Source organism: Triticum aestivum, chromosome 6D (assembly GCF_018294505.1).
Source record: "Triticum aestivum cultivar Chinese Spring chromosome 6D, IWGSC CS RefSeq v2.1, whole genome shotgun sequence".
Lineage (NCBI taxonomy): Eukaryota > Viridiplantae > Streptophyta > Magnoliopsida > Poales > Poaceae > Triticum > Triticum aestivum.
In genome coordinates this window covers 150,644,856-150,657,920 of record NC_057811.1, presented here as the reverse complement: position 1 = coordinate 150,657,920, position 13,065 = coordinate 150,644,856, and the positions used below count along the sequence as shown (strand labels likewise).

The following is a 13,065-nucleotide window of genomic DNA, read 5'->3' as shown; positions in this document are numbered from 1 at the left end:
AAAATTAATTTAAATATTATGGCAAATTTACATTTGTAGAACATGGCAAGTTTTACTATGTAGCATCTTAAATATATTTGTGTAGCCATGGTATTTTTTAATTTATTTTCCATGGCAAAAGTACTACATTTTTGCCATGGCAAAAATTAAACCATTTTTGCTATGACAAATTTAACTCCATTTTATGCCATGGCAAACTTCTTTAGTTAACATGTTCAAAAACATGCAAACTTGCTATGGCAAAGTTATAGATGTTCAAAACATGGCAATCTTTGCCATGGCAACATAAGATGTTAAAAAATATGGCAAATTTGCCATTGCATTTTAAAATGTTCAAAAACATGGCAAACTTTAATATGTTGAAAAACATGGTAATTTCTTTTAATTAAGTTTTGTCCAAAAACATGGCAAACTTCTTTTAATTAACATGTTCACAAACATGCAAACTTGCCATGGCAACTAAAGATGTTCAGAAAAATGCCAACGTTGTAGATGTTAAAACATTCGTAAACTTGCCATGGCAAATTTAAGATGTGCAAAAACATGGCAAAATTCTTTTTTAATTAAGTTTGTACAAAAACATGGCAAACATGCAAACTTTCTTTAACTAAGATGTTCAAAAAAATGGCAAACTTGCTATGGCAAATAAAGATATTCAAAAACATGGCAACCTAAGATGTTAAAAAACATGGCAAACTTGCCATGGCAACTAAAATCAGTATTGTTGATAGAAGTTTTTTTCCATGGCAACTAAATGCATTTTTTGCCATGGTTAGTCTTGTCTTTTTGCCATGTCCATCCGAAGAATGTTTGTCATGGCCATTACAAATTAGATTCAGAACACGATGAGTTTGTTCTTTCAAATTTCTTTTTGCCATGGCAAAACGTTTTGATCCTTTGAAATTTGTTTTGCCATGGGGATTACATGTACGATATCATCACAACTTAAGATGTTTTCTCCATTCTTTTTCCGAAAATTTTCTATGTGTCTGGAGAGAACTTCTTTCACCATATCACTTCATGGCAACTTTTCATTTTTTTTATAAACATCATACTGATGGCAATTTTTCGTACTGTTGAGATGCAGATTGCCATGACTTCTTCCTTTTTTTTGAGCCATTTTTTAAAATATAAACTTGAACATGGTAATTTTTTTCATAGAATTGCAAAAGTCCACGGCAATTTTGTTGTGCACAGAAAAACTGGGCCTTTTACTAGTCATGACTTTGCCTAAAAAAAACTAGTCATAACTTAATATGGGCTTTATTTATTTTTTTGTTTTGCTTTTCGTAGGAAAAGGCCTGAAGGGCCCGATGGGTGGGGCGTTCGCGCTAGGGCGATCTCCTCCCGAACGAGTTGTTGTTCGGTCCATGCTCCCTCCCGTCCCGAACAAAACGTTCAGTCTGGGATGCTCGCAGATCGAACGGTCGGGAGTTATCGACGTCCTTTATTTATCTGCTGATGTAGGATAATATCATGTTAGATGTGAGGTATTATCTCACATCTAAATGTGATATAGACAGGCCCATTAAATTACGGGGATGGGCTAAAAATGCCCTTAAGGTCCATTCCAAACCGAAGTTTGGTTCATGCCTGGTCGGTTGGAAATTCGAGAACGGAAATCGCGGTGTGGATGCGGTCCCAGTTGCATCGTGTGCCGATCGATCCTAACTGCAACCATACGAGCTAGTTCCGGCGAGCTGAGGTCATAAACAAAGATGCTCAAATAGCTGTGTTCTACACGCTCTCCTGCATCTATAATGGTAAACGGCAGTGGCAGTGGAGTTCCTCCTTGCGTGTGCCTGCCTGCCACTCTGGTCTGGGCTCAGCCTGGAAATCCAAGAACAGAAATAGATGACGATTCCTGGCGCGGCGTGCGTCCGTCTTGTACCGCGATCGATCCGCGACGCTGCTGAGGTACACATGGACGCGCCAAGCCGCCAACTGCCGCCGTTGCTGATCCAGACGGTGGCACTACTCCTAGATCACATCGTTTTCCAACGAACGCTCCGACGTGTAAGCAAGCGACGCTGCCGTCACCACTCACCCGGTCCATTCCCGTCCATGGTTGCGGCCCTTTGGGTGCAAGATTGCCTCCCCTCCACGCGCGTTTCTTGCGTCTCCTCCGCGCCGATCCGTCCCCGCGCACGCACCGCAGCAAACCAAAAAAGAGCCCCGATTTTTCTCAGAAAAGAATCCCCCCTTCCTGTTCTTCGCCGGCCAAAATCACCACTCAGCCCACCTTCTGTGGTCTCCGAGCTCTCGGAGTGCGTTGTCGCCGTCGCTTGTAAGCCTGTTGCTTAACCCTCTCGCCTTGCTCCGGCTATAATTGAAGGTCTGGGGATTCTTGGAGGCTCTCCTTCCCCTATATTATGCAGCCGGGCGGTGGCAGTCGAGCGTTGACGGCTAAGGAGTGACTGGTGAGTGAATTCTTAGGGGGGAGGGGAATGGCGCGAGGCGTGGCGGCGGCGGCGGCGGCGTTGGGGGTCGTGGCGGTGCTCTTGACCGCCGCCGCGGCGAAGGTCTGCACGAACACGTTCCCGTCGTCGGATTCGGTGGCGACCCACGCGGAGCGCGCCGCGGCGCAGCTGCGGCTGCCTGCCGGGCTCGCCGCCCGTGGCCACGGTCACGGGCACGGCCACGAGCAGCACCTCACCCCGACCGACGAGTCCGCCTGGATGGAGCTCATGCCGCGGAGGTCCCTAGGCGGCGGCGGCGGCGGCAGCACCCCGCCGCGCGAGGCGTTCGACTGGCTGATGCTCTATCGCAAGCTCCGGGGCGGCGCCGCCGCCGTGGACGGCCCCGCGGACCCGTTCCTCTCGGAGGCGTCGCTGCACGACGTGCGGCTCCAGCCGGGGACCGTGTACTGGCAGGCCCAGCAGACCAACCTGGAGTACCTGCTCCTCCTGGACGCCGACCGCCTCGTCTGGAGCTTCCGCACGCAGGCCGGCCTCACGGCGACCGGGACGCCCTACGGCGGGTGGGAGGGGCCCAACGTCGAGCTCCGGGGACACTTCGTCGGTGCGCCGCCACAATCTTGCCCTGCTTATTCACACATACCAGTTGCTCATCTCAACTGAACTTTTGTTGGCCTGACGCTCTTCTCTGCATTGCAGGGCACTACCTGAGCGCCACAGCCAAGATGTGGGCGAGCACGCACAATGACACCCTCCGTGCCAAGATGTCGTCCGTCGTCGATGTGCTAAACGACTGCCAGAAGAAGATGGGCACAGGGTACCTGTCAGCCTTCCCATCAGAGTTCTTCGACCGCGCTGAAGCCCTCACTACTGTTTGGGCTCCTTACTACACAATCCACAAGGTATACAATCTTTTACTCCTCCTTGAACAACATGTGGATCATTGTGTTGAGCTGTGATCTGGATTCCGTGATCCGTGTCCTGTGTTCTGCGTGATTCTATAATAAATTGTCTTGCTGCGTCTGCGATTTTTTGGTCTGTAGATTATGCAAGGGCTTCTCGATCAGTATACAGTGGCTGGAAACTCCAAGGCCCTTGAGATGGTTGTGGGGATGGCTAACTACTTCAGTGACCGGGTGAAGAATGTCATTCAGAAATACAGCATCGAGAGGCACTGGGCATCGCTCAATGAGGAGACTGGGGGCATGAATGATGTGCTATACCAGCTCTACACAATAACGGTGATTCACTGATTATGTGTAGTTTGTCATCTGCTTTACTACCTATTTTAAAAGTATGTTTTGAGTGGAGTTCAGAGTTGCTTATTTCTCTAACTTGGACAGGATGATCTGAAGCATTTGACACTGGCCCACCTCTTTGACAAACCGTGCTTTCTCGGTCTGCTTGCAGTTCAGGTCTACTCACTTGATTCCCTAGCCCTGACTCCTATGATGATTCAGCATCATCACGTAATGCATGATAGTCATTATAATCCAGTGAATGAGACCTCTTGTACTACTATGTCGTAATTTTATGAATTTGTGTTCAGTTTAATTTATTCGTTTCTATATACTCCCTCCGTCCCAAAATTCTTGTCTTAGATTTGTCTAGATACGGATGTACTACATCCGTATCTAGACAAATCTAAGACAAGAATTTTGGGACGGAGGGAGTACCAAATACAATATAAACTATGTCACTACTACAATTGAATGTGCATTGTAATATGCACAATTATTAAACTCACAGCTTTACAATGCATACCTACAAGAACAGCATTCCTATTGCAGGAGTTCCTTGGGAGTAATTACTTTATGGTGTTTCCTTTTCAGGCTGACAGTATTTCAGGCTTCCATTCCAATACGCATATTCCAGTTGTCGTTGGTGCCCAAATGAGATATGAAGTCACCGGTGATGCTCTTTACAAGGTAAAGCAAATCATGCTTTCTGGAGAGTTGAACTACTCACTCATTGATGGGGAAAATTATATGAGGGGATATGAGTGTAAGCATAAAAGTTAGCAGTTCAGATTACCATATTGGCTACTCTTCCAAACAGAAAGCATTGGCATTAGTATTTCACTTCTAGTCTAGGCTTTTCAGCAATATTGGTAAACATCCAAAGATATTTGGAAGTTGGTATAGCTTTGTCTGGGGCAAAGAAGACACTTAATGCAAAAACTGTGTTTTCTTGGTATCATTTTTGGTGCGGAGAAAGGAATGCTAAACTAGGGTGCTCATTTTGTGGGAGTTATGCTGCTTTGTTTACTTCAGTTTTTCCTCTGACCTCCTCATGCTGAAGATTGTGATTGGTATTTTACTGAAGTTGTGTCACTTCCTTCTTTTCTCATTTTGACTCCCTGCAAGTGAAGCTGCATCAAAGCTGACCGTAATCGTAATTCCTGAAACAGCAAATTGCAACATCCTTTATGGACATGATAAATTCTTCTCATAGCTATGCAACTGGTGGGACATCTGCCGGCGAATTCTGGTAACATATATATAACTCTGGATGCCTAATATCGATAATGAATGGCCATAGTTACCTTTCGGGTGGAAGCTTATACCCTCAATCTCTTTTCAGGGCCGATCCAAAGCGTTTAGCTGCGACTCTGAGTACTGAAAACGCGGAATCTTGCACTACCTACAATATGCTCAAGGTATACAATTATGAAACCATTCTCTGAAACATTTATTTTCTCCTCCAGAATCGTGTCAAATGCAAGCGGTATGCAGGTTTCCCGCAACTTATTCAGATGGACAAAGGAAATAGCATATGCGGACTATTATGAAAGGGCACTGATAAATGGTGTGTTAAGCATCCAGAGAGGGACGGATCCCGGAGTGATGATTTACATGCTACCCCAGGCACCTGGACGGTCTAAAGCAATAAGCTATCATGGTTGGGGAACCAAGTATGATTCGTTCTGGTGCTGTTATGGAACAGGTAATTTTTTAAGCCTGCTGAGTACTGTTTACTACTGTATATGGCATTGCTGCCTTCATATTAAAATCAAGCAACTGCAGCATTTTCCTAGCAATTCTTGCTTTCTACTCTAAGTTGTGAAGGTTGTAGTTCTAAATTAGAAAGTCATTGTGAATGTTCTGCCTTTGCATTTGCAGGGATAGAATCCTTTTCGAAACTTGGCGATTCTATTTACTTTGAGGAGAAAGGAGACACACCAGCACTCAGCATCATTCAGTACATACCAAGCACTTTTAACTGGAAAACAGCTGGGGTTACTGTTACCCAACAACTCGAGCCCCTCAGCTCCTCGGATATGAACTTTCGAGTTTCACTCTCCGTTTCCGGGAAGGTAATTCTTCTTGAGTTTTTTTGGCATGAAATTCATATCAGAGCATGCGAAGTTAGCCTCCTTATTTTTGCGCAGACAAATGGTCAGTCTGCTACATTGAATGTGAGAATACCAACATGGACATCTGCCAGTGGCGCAAAAGCAATTTTAAATGACAAAGATTTGGGATCAGTAACTCCAGGTATAATCGTTTGAATGTATGGTACCATTTCAACTACAGCCGTTAATTTTGGGGAAGCAAGTGTTTTATCTGATCTTATTGTGTGGGCAGGCTCTTTACTCTCAGTCACCAAACAGTGGAACTCAAATGATCACTTATCACTGCAATTCCCAATTGCCCTAAGGACCGAAGCAATCAAAGGTAAACAATTTTGGAAATTTCAGCTGCCGCCGAAATATATGCATTGATATATCTAAGCTTGAAGTAGCACATAGTTAATTTGTTGTGTTCACAATTCAGACACAATAATTTGTGATGCCAGACATGATTAAATTAAAAATAAGCTAGTTAATAGTGGACATGATTTTTTGCTGCCCTTCCTAATGCTAAATACTGTTATTCTAGCTAGATTCTCAACTAAGCTATTAGTTCATAACTATGCCTCAGATGACCAGCCGGAGTATGCATCTCTTCAAGCAATTCTATTCGGGCCATTCGTTCTTGCGGGTCTCTCCTCCGGTGATTGGGATGCAAAAACCGGCAGTGATGTTTCAGACTGGATCACTGCAGTACCTTCATCGCACAATTCACAGCTGATGACCTTCACACAAGAATCAAGTGGGAGGACATTCGTCCTGTCAAGCTCAAACGGCTCTCTGACAATGCAAGAACGGCCTGCAGTCGATGGCACAGACACTGCCGTCCACGCGACATTCAGGGTGCATCCTCAGGACGCAGCAATGCTGCATGGCACCTACGGTGCAACCCTGAAAGACACCTCTGTGCAGATCGAGCCATTCGACATGCCAGGAACGGTGATCACCAACAACCTCACCTTGTCCGCACAAAAGAGCGCCGGTTCCTTCTTCAACATAGTACCCGGGCTCGACGGGAAGCCAAACTCGGTTTCGCTCGAGCTCGGAACCAAACCAGGGTGCTTCTTGGTGTCTGGGGCAGATTACTCTGCCGGGGCAAAGATCCAGGTTAGCTGCAAGAGTTCTGTCCAGAGCATCGGCGGGATACTCGAGCAGGCGGCAAGCTTTGCACAGGCCGCTCCGCTGAGGCAGTACCACCCAGTAAGCTTCGTCGCCAAGGGGGTAAAGAGGAACTTCCTCCTGGAGCCGTTTTACAGCCTGAGGGACGAATTCTACACGGTTTACTTCAACCTTGCGGCCTGACGCTGCAAGATCACTTGCGCCTTGGTACAAACAAAACCAGAATAATACACGCCCTCTTTCTTCTCATGTATACTGTAGTTTACAACAGGCAATAGAAGAGGAAATGAGTTTGTTTCTTCTGGAATACTGTGAAGTTACAACTAAATACGATAGTGTCGTTTCTTTGATGAGCAAGTTACTTCTGGTTGTGTGAATTTTATTGTTTTCAGACGAACAAACCACGATGTGCATATATGTTGAAAAATGCTGCTAAAAGGTTAACTGCATCCTTCAGCATATATGCTGCTGTTTATCCTGGTAACAGATAAGTAATCAGGGCAAGTAGCAGCACCAAATCTTCCGAATTAAAATACATCTCCAGCTACTGGGAGGAGGGCAAAGCCTGGGATCCTATCCACTCTCATAAACAAATGCAGGAGGAATCAGTGCCTGCATTTGTTTAACACATCGCTGCTCAACACCCGGCAAAAGAGTTGATCAATGTGCACATCATGTCTAGGGGCCTGACCACAAATCAAGCAAAAGAAAACTCTATCTCCTGGAAAGGATAGTTTGGCACAACCAATTGGCTTCTTTCCAAGAGACAATATGCCAAAACAGCTCATACAGATTTCAACCCATGTGTTGTAATTGTTCCCATTGGATCAGAATGCGCAAGCGAAATGAATAAAATCCGCATTCGCAATCATACACTGAATCCTGATTTAAACTTCAGCTTTTCTAAGGCTAGTTTTTCAACTGGTGATCAACCACAAGGACTCCATTCTTTTCACCCTGGATTACTTCATCATAATCCACATATCATCAGATTAGAGCAATGACATATAAGAACTGTAACCATGTACGCCATTGCTCTCAGCATGTTTTCAAACTAAAACTTGAGAACCATAACCATGTTTCTCGTTGCTCTTTGATTTGGATGTATATTTGAGAGCGGAGAGCTAACCAAGTACAATTTTCCAAACTAACAACAATGAGAACACAAACTATACAACCATAAACATAATTGACTTGGACATACTCAAACATGGAAAATGAACCCACACGCAATATGATGAACCATTGCTGGCTACTATTACTGATCAGAATTTAACACACATGGGACAATAGTACATAACAGAGCTAGCTAAAATGAGAAGCCACAATACTGACCGAAAAAACCACCATGAATAAAGTTACACAACACGCAAACCACAATACTGAGGATTGAGTTCTTGCAGCCGCCACGACGCAGTGTGCATCACGATGCCGTACAATTTAGGAAATGCGGCAGCCAACAAGAAAGGGAGGTGCAAGGATGGCACAGCAAAGACGGATGATGAACCTTGGCAGATTGCAACCATTTCTTCCCTGTAGGACACCTAAATCTTGTCGAGCTTCTCTGCCTTCACCACCGGGTTGGCCTTGGCGATGGCATCCCTAGCTGCAGTCCGGTAGTCGAACTGGCAGTCATGCTTGTCGGAATAGCGATGCAGTGAACAGTACATGTTACCGCATCGGCAGTTGAATCCCGTCAGCCCAACCCTCTTCCTGCAAGTTGAGCACCGATTCGGCCCCTCCTTCCTCTTGGGGCTCACGGCAACAGCTTCGCTGGTGCCTGCAACATCAGCAGCAGGCTGCACAACAAGCGCCTTCACGTCAACTTGAGCAACCGCCACCTCTGCGCTCGCGGCCACAGCCGCAACAACAGGTGCTTTCCCACCATCGCCACCGTTGACGATGCTATCGAAGGAGGAGGCAGCCAGCTTGGCCTGCTCCTCCTTCATGACCATCTCCTTGTGGCACTTGGAGCACATGTTCATGGTCGCGGCGCTGCCAAAGAAGCCACAGTTATTAACACATAGGATTGGGCCCTCCGGCTGCTGGCAACCCGCCTCCTTGTGTTCCATCTTGAATAACTGTAAAGCTGCACGCAGAACAGACAACGGTAAACATCAGCATCGAAAGAGGAAGAAACAATTGCAATCTTCCAAGAGCAAGCGACCAAATCGAGCCACCCAACAAGAATCCTAAACGTACTATAATACGAATTGTAACTTCCAGGCACAAACAATCGTCGTTGCGGGGAGGTGCTCACCGCTTTCGGAAACAAGATCCTGATTTCTAGGAAATCAACATGTCAAAAGCGACTTCTCCCCAACCACCGCTACCAATCAGAGCCACTTATTACTTCCATTTCACCGACGGTCCAGACGAGGAACAGGGCACCGAATTCAAATCTCGAAAACTGAAATTTTCTCCCGAGCGGTGGTAAATCGAACACAACGTGCGCCAACCATGCCGCATGATTCAGCTAATCCAGACGACTTTAATTTGAAAAAAGGTAAATCTAATCATTTCCGCACAAAAAGAACAGAAAAGGGGAAAACAACACGCAAAGACTTCTACCCGAACCGGACCAACCACCGAACGGCGCCGTGAACATCACAGAACACGACCCCCTTCCGTCGATCCCCGCACAGGGCGGAGCAGCGACCCAAAAACTCCTTCCTGGAGAACAAAACCCACGCGGATCGATGAACGGGACGCCGAATCAAGCGCCGAACGGAACAGATCAAACCGGCCGAGGGGGGAGAGGGACGGAGGGGGGAGAGGGACGGAGGGGGGAGGAGGGGGCGAGCGAACCCTAACCCTGTGGCGAGGCGGCGGCGGGGCCGGAGGAGGAGGCGTGCGGGGATTGGGAATCGCGAGGAGCTCGGCTCGATTGGGGGCGTCACCAGGGACGAGGACCGGGAGGTGGGGGAGGGGGAGATAAAGGGGGGGTGGGCGGAGCCACCGGTGGGAAAGTACCGGTTTGCCCCTCCCGGCCGCTGGGACTCCGCCCGCGCGGGCCTTCGGATCTGGGCGGGGTTGGCAGGTGGGCGGCTGGGATTGCGTTTTGGCGCGGTTTCGCGGATGGGTCCTCGGGAGACGGCCGGCTTCGAAAGTGGGGCTTTTCTTTCTTGCTGGGGAAGAAGAAGGATCGCGTCGGCGTCGCTTTCTCATCTTTATGGTGTGAATGGATGAATGAATGGATACTCCCCTCTTTCTCTCGCCGATGGCGGTGCTGTCGCTTGTTGCGTTTCCTTTTTGAATTCGGAATCCATTTTGTTGCTTACTATATATACGTGGTTGATAGTACGTGTGAGAGGAATGAAGGTCATGTTGTGAGTAGAGCAACTAATACTAGCTGAATTTGATTCTAACAGGAAGGTATTAATCTGCTCCTGGTATTTTGAGAATAAATATCGTTCCTACACGGAATCGCCTCGTGTGTCGGTTAATACTAGGTTTCTTAGAATGAAAACCACACGTTTTATTGCTACACGGAATCGCGTCGTGTGTTGGTTACTAGTGGCGTTCAGCTGGACCCTTGTTGGCATCCGGCGACGGAGCCGTTATCCCTTGTGTCATCTTTTGTTTCCGTTAAGGCGAATACACATGTTTTGAGCTGGCAACGGATTGTAATCACCTTTATGTCTTCTTATCTTTGACGAACCGATTTTTGTCGTCTTGAATAATGTGTTGTGTCTAAACTAAATGTGATCAAACTTTGTGCCATGTCTCGAACAACGTCAAGAATCTAACCTTATTGTTAGTATGTGAAATTTTTGACATGTACACACCCCTTAATCCATGAAAAAGCACTATTCTTTTTTATATTCGCGTACCAAATTTTCCGGTACTGTCATGTTCCATTGGACTGTTTTATCTCTTTTGCATCATTATCAGCATTTTCTGTTCACATGATAGTATTATAATTACCGAAAAAGGCTTTCACCCCGCTATATATATACATATATAGTGCTCCGCATCACCTCCCGCCTCCTAATTTTGACATGCACACACCCCTAATTATCTTGCCTTGGGTGTGTGTGCGTGTGTTGTGGTGACGTGAGGTTGTATCGGGTTGTTGATGATCATTCCTTTATATATATAGGAGCTGAGCGTAGCAACACCACCCCCTAGCACGACAAACTATCGGGGTCGTCGACCGTGAAACGCCACCGCAAAGAGATGAAGCCACATACGACGAACCGTGAGCTCCAAGCGGCGTCTTCAAGAAGGTTACGTGTAGGGTGAAACCCTAGAGGGGATCTTTTCAAACTTGAAGGGGGGAAAAAGGAAGAACACAAGGAGGAAATCACTCAAACAAACTCAAATAACACATTCACTAGAGTAGCATACATGAGATCTACAAGTATACAAGGACAATTCAAGGAAAAAGGCACTAGGGTAAAAGTTCTTCCCGCTAGGTGAGGTCTTGATATCCAAGAGGATCTTCTCCAAGAGGAGGGCTTGATCTCCAAGAGGAGGAAGATGAGCAGAGCTCTCTCTTTGTCTATGTAATACTTTGCTAACCCCTCAAATGAGCTAGGAGATGAGTACTTAAAGGCTAAGGACGAAACATGAGGAAGAGAAGGGTACAAGGGTCAAAACCCATAGTGCACGCAGGCACTTTCGAAGGGGTCCGGGCACCCAGACCGGACAGGGATGCGCTCAGGTTCGGCCGGGCACCCGGGGTGGCGCCAGGCGGCTGGAGGGGTTCGGCCGGGCACCCGAGGGTCCAAGGCCCGGGCACCCAGGCGGCAGCTGGCGGCTGGGCAGGTGGTCGGGCACCCGGCGTCGGCTGGGAGCAGCGCCCAGGGGGCTGCGGGCACCCGAGGCTGGCAGGGGCCGAGGCCAGGTTGGCGCCGGGCACCCGGGGCCAAAGTGGTCGGACACCCGGAGTGTTCAGGACCTCCCCTTCTTCATTCTTCTCGCTCCATTCTTCCTTCTCCTCGTCCATAGGTGCTTGGGTCTTCGTGCTAGCCTCTTCATGATCATCACTTTGGTACCTAAGCATGCATAACACTTTCGTTTGAGGTAGGACCCAATTCTCATGTGAGTTTGAATGGAGCTCGAAGAGGAAGGAGTTAACCTCGGTTTCGATGGCACGTGCGCGAGCTCTCGTCATTGGTCCTCTTAGCGCTTGCGGTGGTGTTGGCGTGTCCATGGGGATGGTCGAGTGGTGCTCCGCATCATCTCCCCCCTCCTTTGGGAGAGATCCGTTCGTGGATCGTGATCTTCATCACCATGGTACTTGGCCAAGTCTTTGACGTTGAAGATGTCGCTTACGTTCTACTTGTCACGTGGAATGTCCATCTTGTAGGCGTTGTCGTTGTAGCATGCGAGCACCTTGAATGGTCCATCGGCTCTCGGAAGTAGCTTGGACTTGCGCTCCTTGGGGAAGTGGTCCTTGCGGAGATGTAACCATACAAGATCACCCGGTTGGAACACCATCGGTGACTTGTTGATGTTGAGCTTGGAGGCGAGGCGGTGCACTTGACGCTCGATCGTGGACCTTGTTTCTTCATGCATCTTCTTGAGGTAGGTGGCTCTTGCGCTAGCGTCCATGTTCGCTCGTTCTTGTAGCGGTAGAGGAAGGATGTCCAACGGCAACAAAGGGTTGAAGTTGTAGACAACCTCGAAGGGGGACTTGTCGGTAGTAGAGTGTGTTGCGCGGTTGTAGGCATACTCGGCGATGGGTAAGCACTCCTCCCACTCCTTGATATTCTTCTTGATCAACACGCGTAAGAGAGTGGCGAGCGTCCGGTTGGTAACTTCCATTTGGCCATCGGTTTGAGGGTGATATGCCATGGAGAAGAGTAGCTTGATTCCGAGCTTGGCGCATAACGTCTTCCAAAAGTAGCTTAAGAACTTGACGTATCGGTCCGACACAATTGTCTTTGGCACTCCGTGTAACCTCAAGATTTCCCTACAAAAAAGATTTGCAACATGTGAAGCATCGTCTATCTTATTGCATGGGATAAAATGAGCCATTTTAGAGAATCAGTCCACAACAACAAATACGGAATCCTTGCCATTTTGAGTCCTAGGTAATCCAAGCACAACATCCATGCTAATATCTTCCCATGGTTGATGTGGAATAGGAAGTGGCATATGTAAACCATGGGATTGAGATGTGACTTAGCTTTGCGGCATGTAGAGCACCGGTTGGTGAAGCGTGAGACA

At 47.4% G+C, this 13,065-nt stretch overlaps 2 protein-coding genes across 3 annotated transcripts; one reads left to right on the top strand and one right to left on the bottom strand.

Annotated features, from left to right (window-relative positions):
- Positions 1-1,937: 1,937 nt before the first annotated feature.
- LOC123144216 (uncharacterized) lies at positions 1,938-7,238 on the top strand. The gene is made up of 12 exons (XM_044563286.1): positions 1,938-3,021; positions 3,117-3,319; positions 3,461-3,658; positions 3,761-3,832; positions 4,250-4,345; positions 4,828-4,907; positions 5,001-5,076; positions 5,153-5,363; positions 5,540-5,733; positions 5,809-5,914; positions 6,005-6,094; positions 6,341-7,238. The coding sequence occupies exons 1-12, from the start codon at positions 2,448-2,450 to the stop codon at positions 7,069-7,071; spliced, it is 2,631 nt and encodes an 876-aa protein (XP_044419221.1). The 5' UTR covers positions 1,938-2,447; the 3' UTR covers positions 7,072-7,238.
- An 885-nt stretch (positions 7,239-8,123) lies between these two features.
- Positions 8,124-9,848, bottom strand: LOC123144217 (zinc finger A20 and AN1 domain-containing stress-associated protein 4). 2 transcript variants are annotated; one of them, XM_044563288.1, is made up of 2 exons: positions 9,703-9,848; positions 8,124-8,977 (listed from the first exon to the last, which is right to left on the bottom strand). In XM_044563288.1, the coding sequence occupies exon 2, from the start codon at positions 8,958-8,960 to the stop codon at positions 8,433-8,435; it is 528 nt and encodes a 175-aa protein (XP_044419223.1). In that variant the 5' UTR covers positions 8,961-8,977; positions 9,703-9,848; the 3' UTR covers positions 8,124-8,432. The 2 variants fall into 2 exon arrangements, with proteins under 2 accessions (XP_044419223.1, XP_044419222.1); XM_044563287.1 differs by having other exon boundaries at positions 9,697-9,781.
- Positions 9,849-13,065: the final 3,217 nt, after the last annotated feature.

Coding starts and splice junctions, on each gene's coding strand:
- LOC123144217 (XM_044563288.1), bottom strand. CDS start 8,960: ATGGAACACAAGGAGGCGGGTTGCCAGCAGCCGGAGGGCCCAATCCTA.
- LOC123144216 (XM_044563286.1), top strand. CDS start 2,448: ATGGCGCGAGGCGTGGCGGCGGCGGCGGCGGCGTTGGGGGTCGTGGCG. Junction 3,022..3,116: donor GCTCCGGGGACACTTCGTCG/GTGCGCCGCCAC, acceptor TCTGCATTGCAG/GGCACTACCTGAGCGCCACA. Junction 5,734..5,808: donor CACTCTCCGTTTCCGGGAAG/GTAATTCTTCTT, acceptor ATTTTTGCGCAG/ACAAATGGTCAGTCTGCTAC.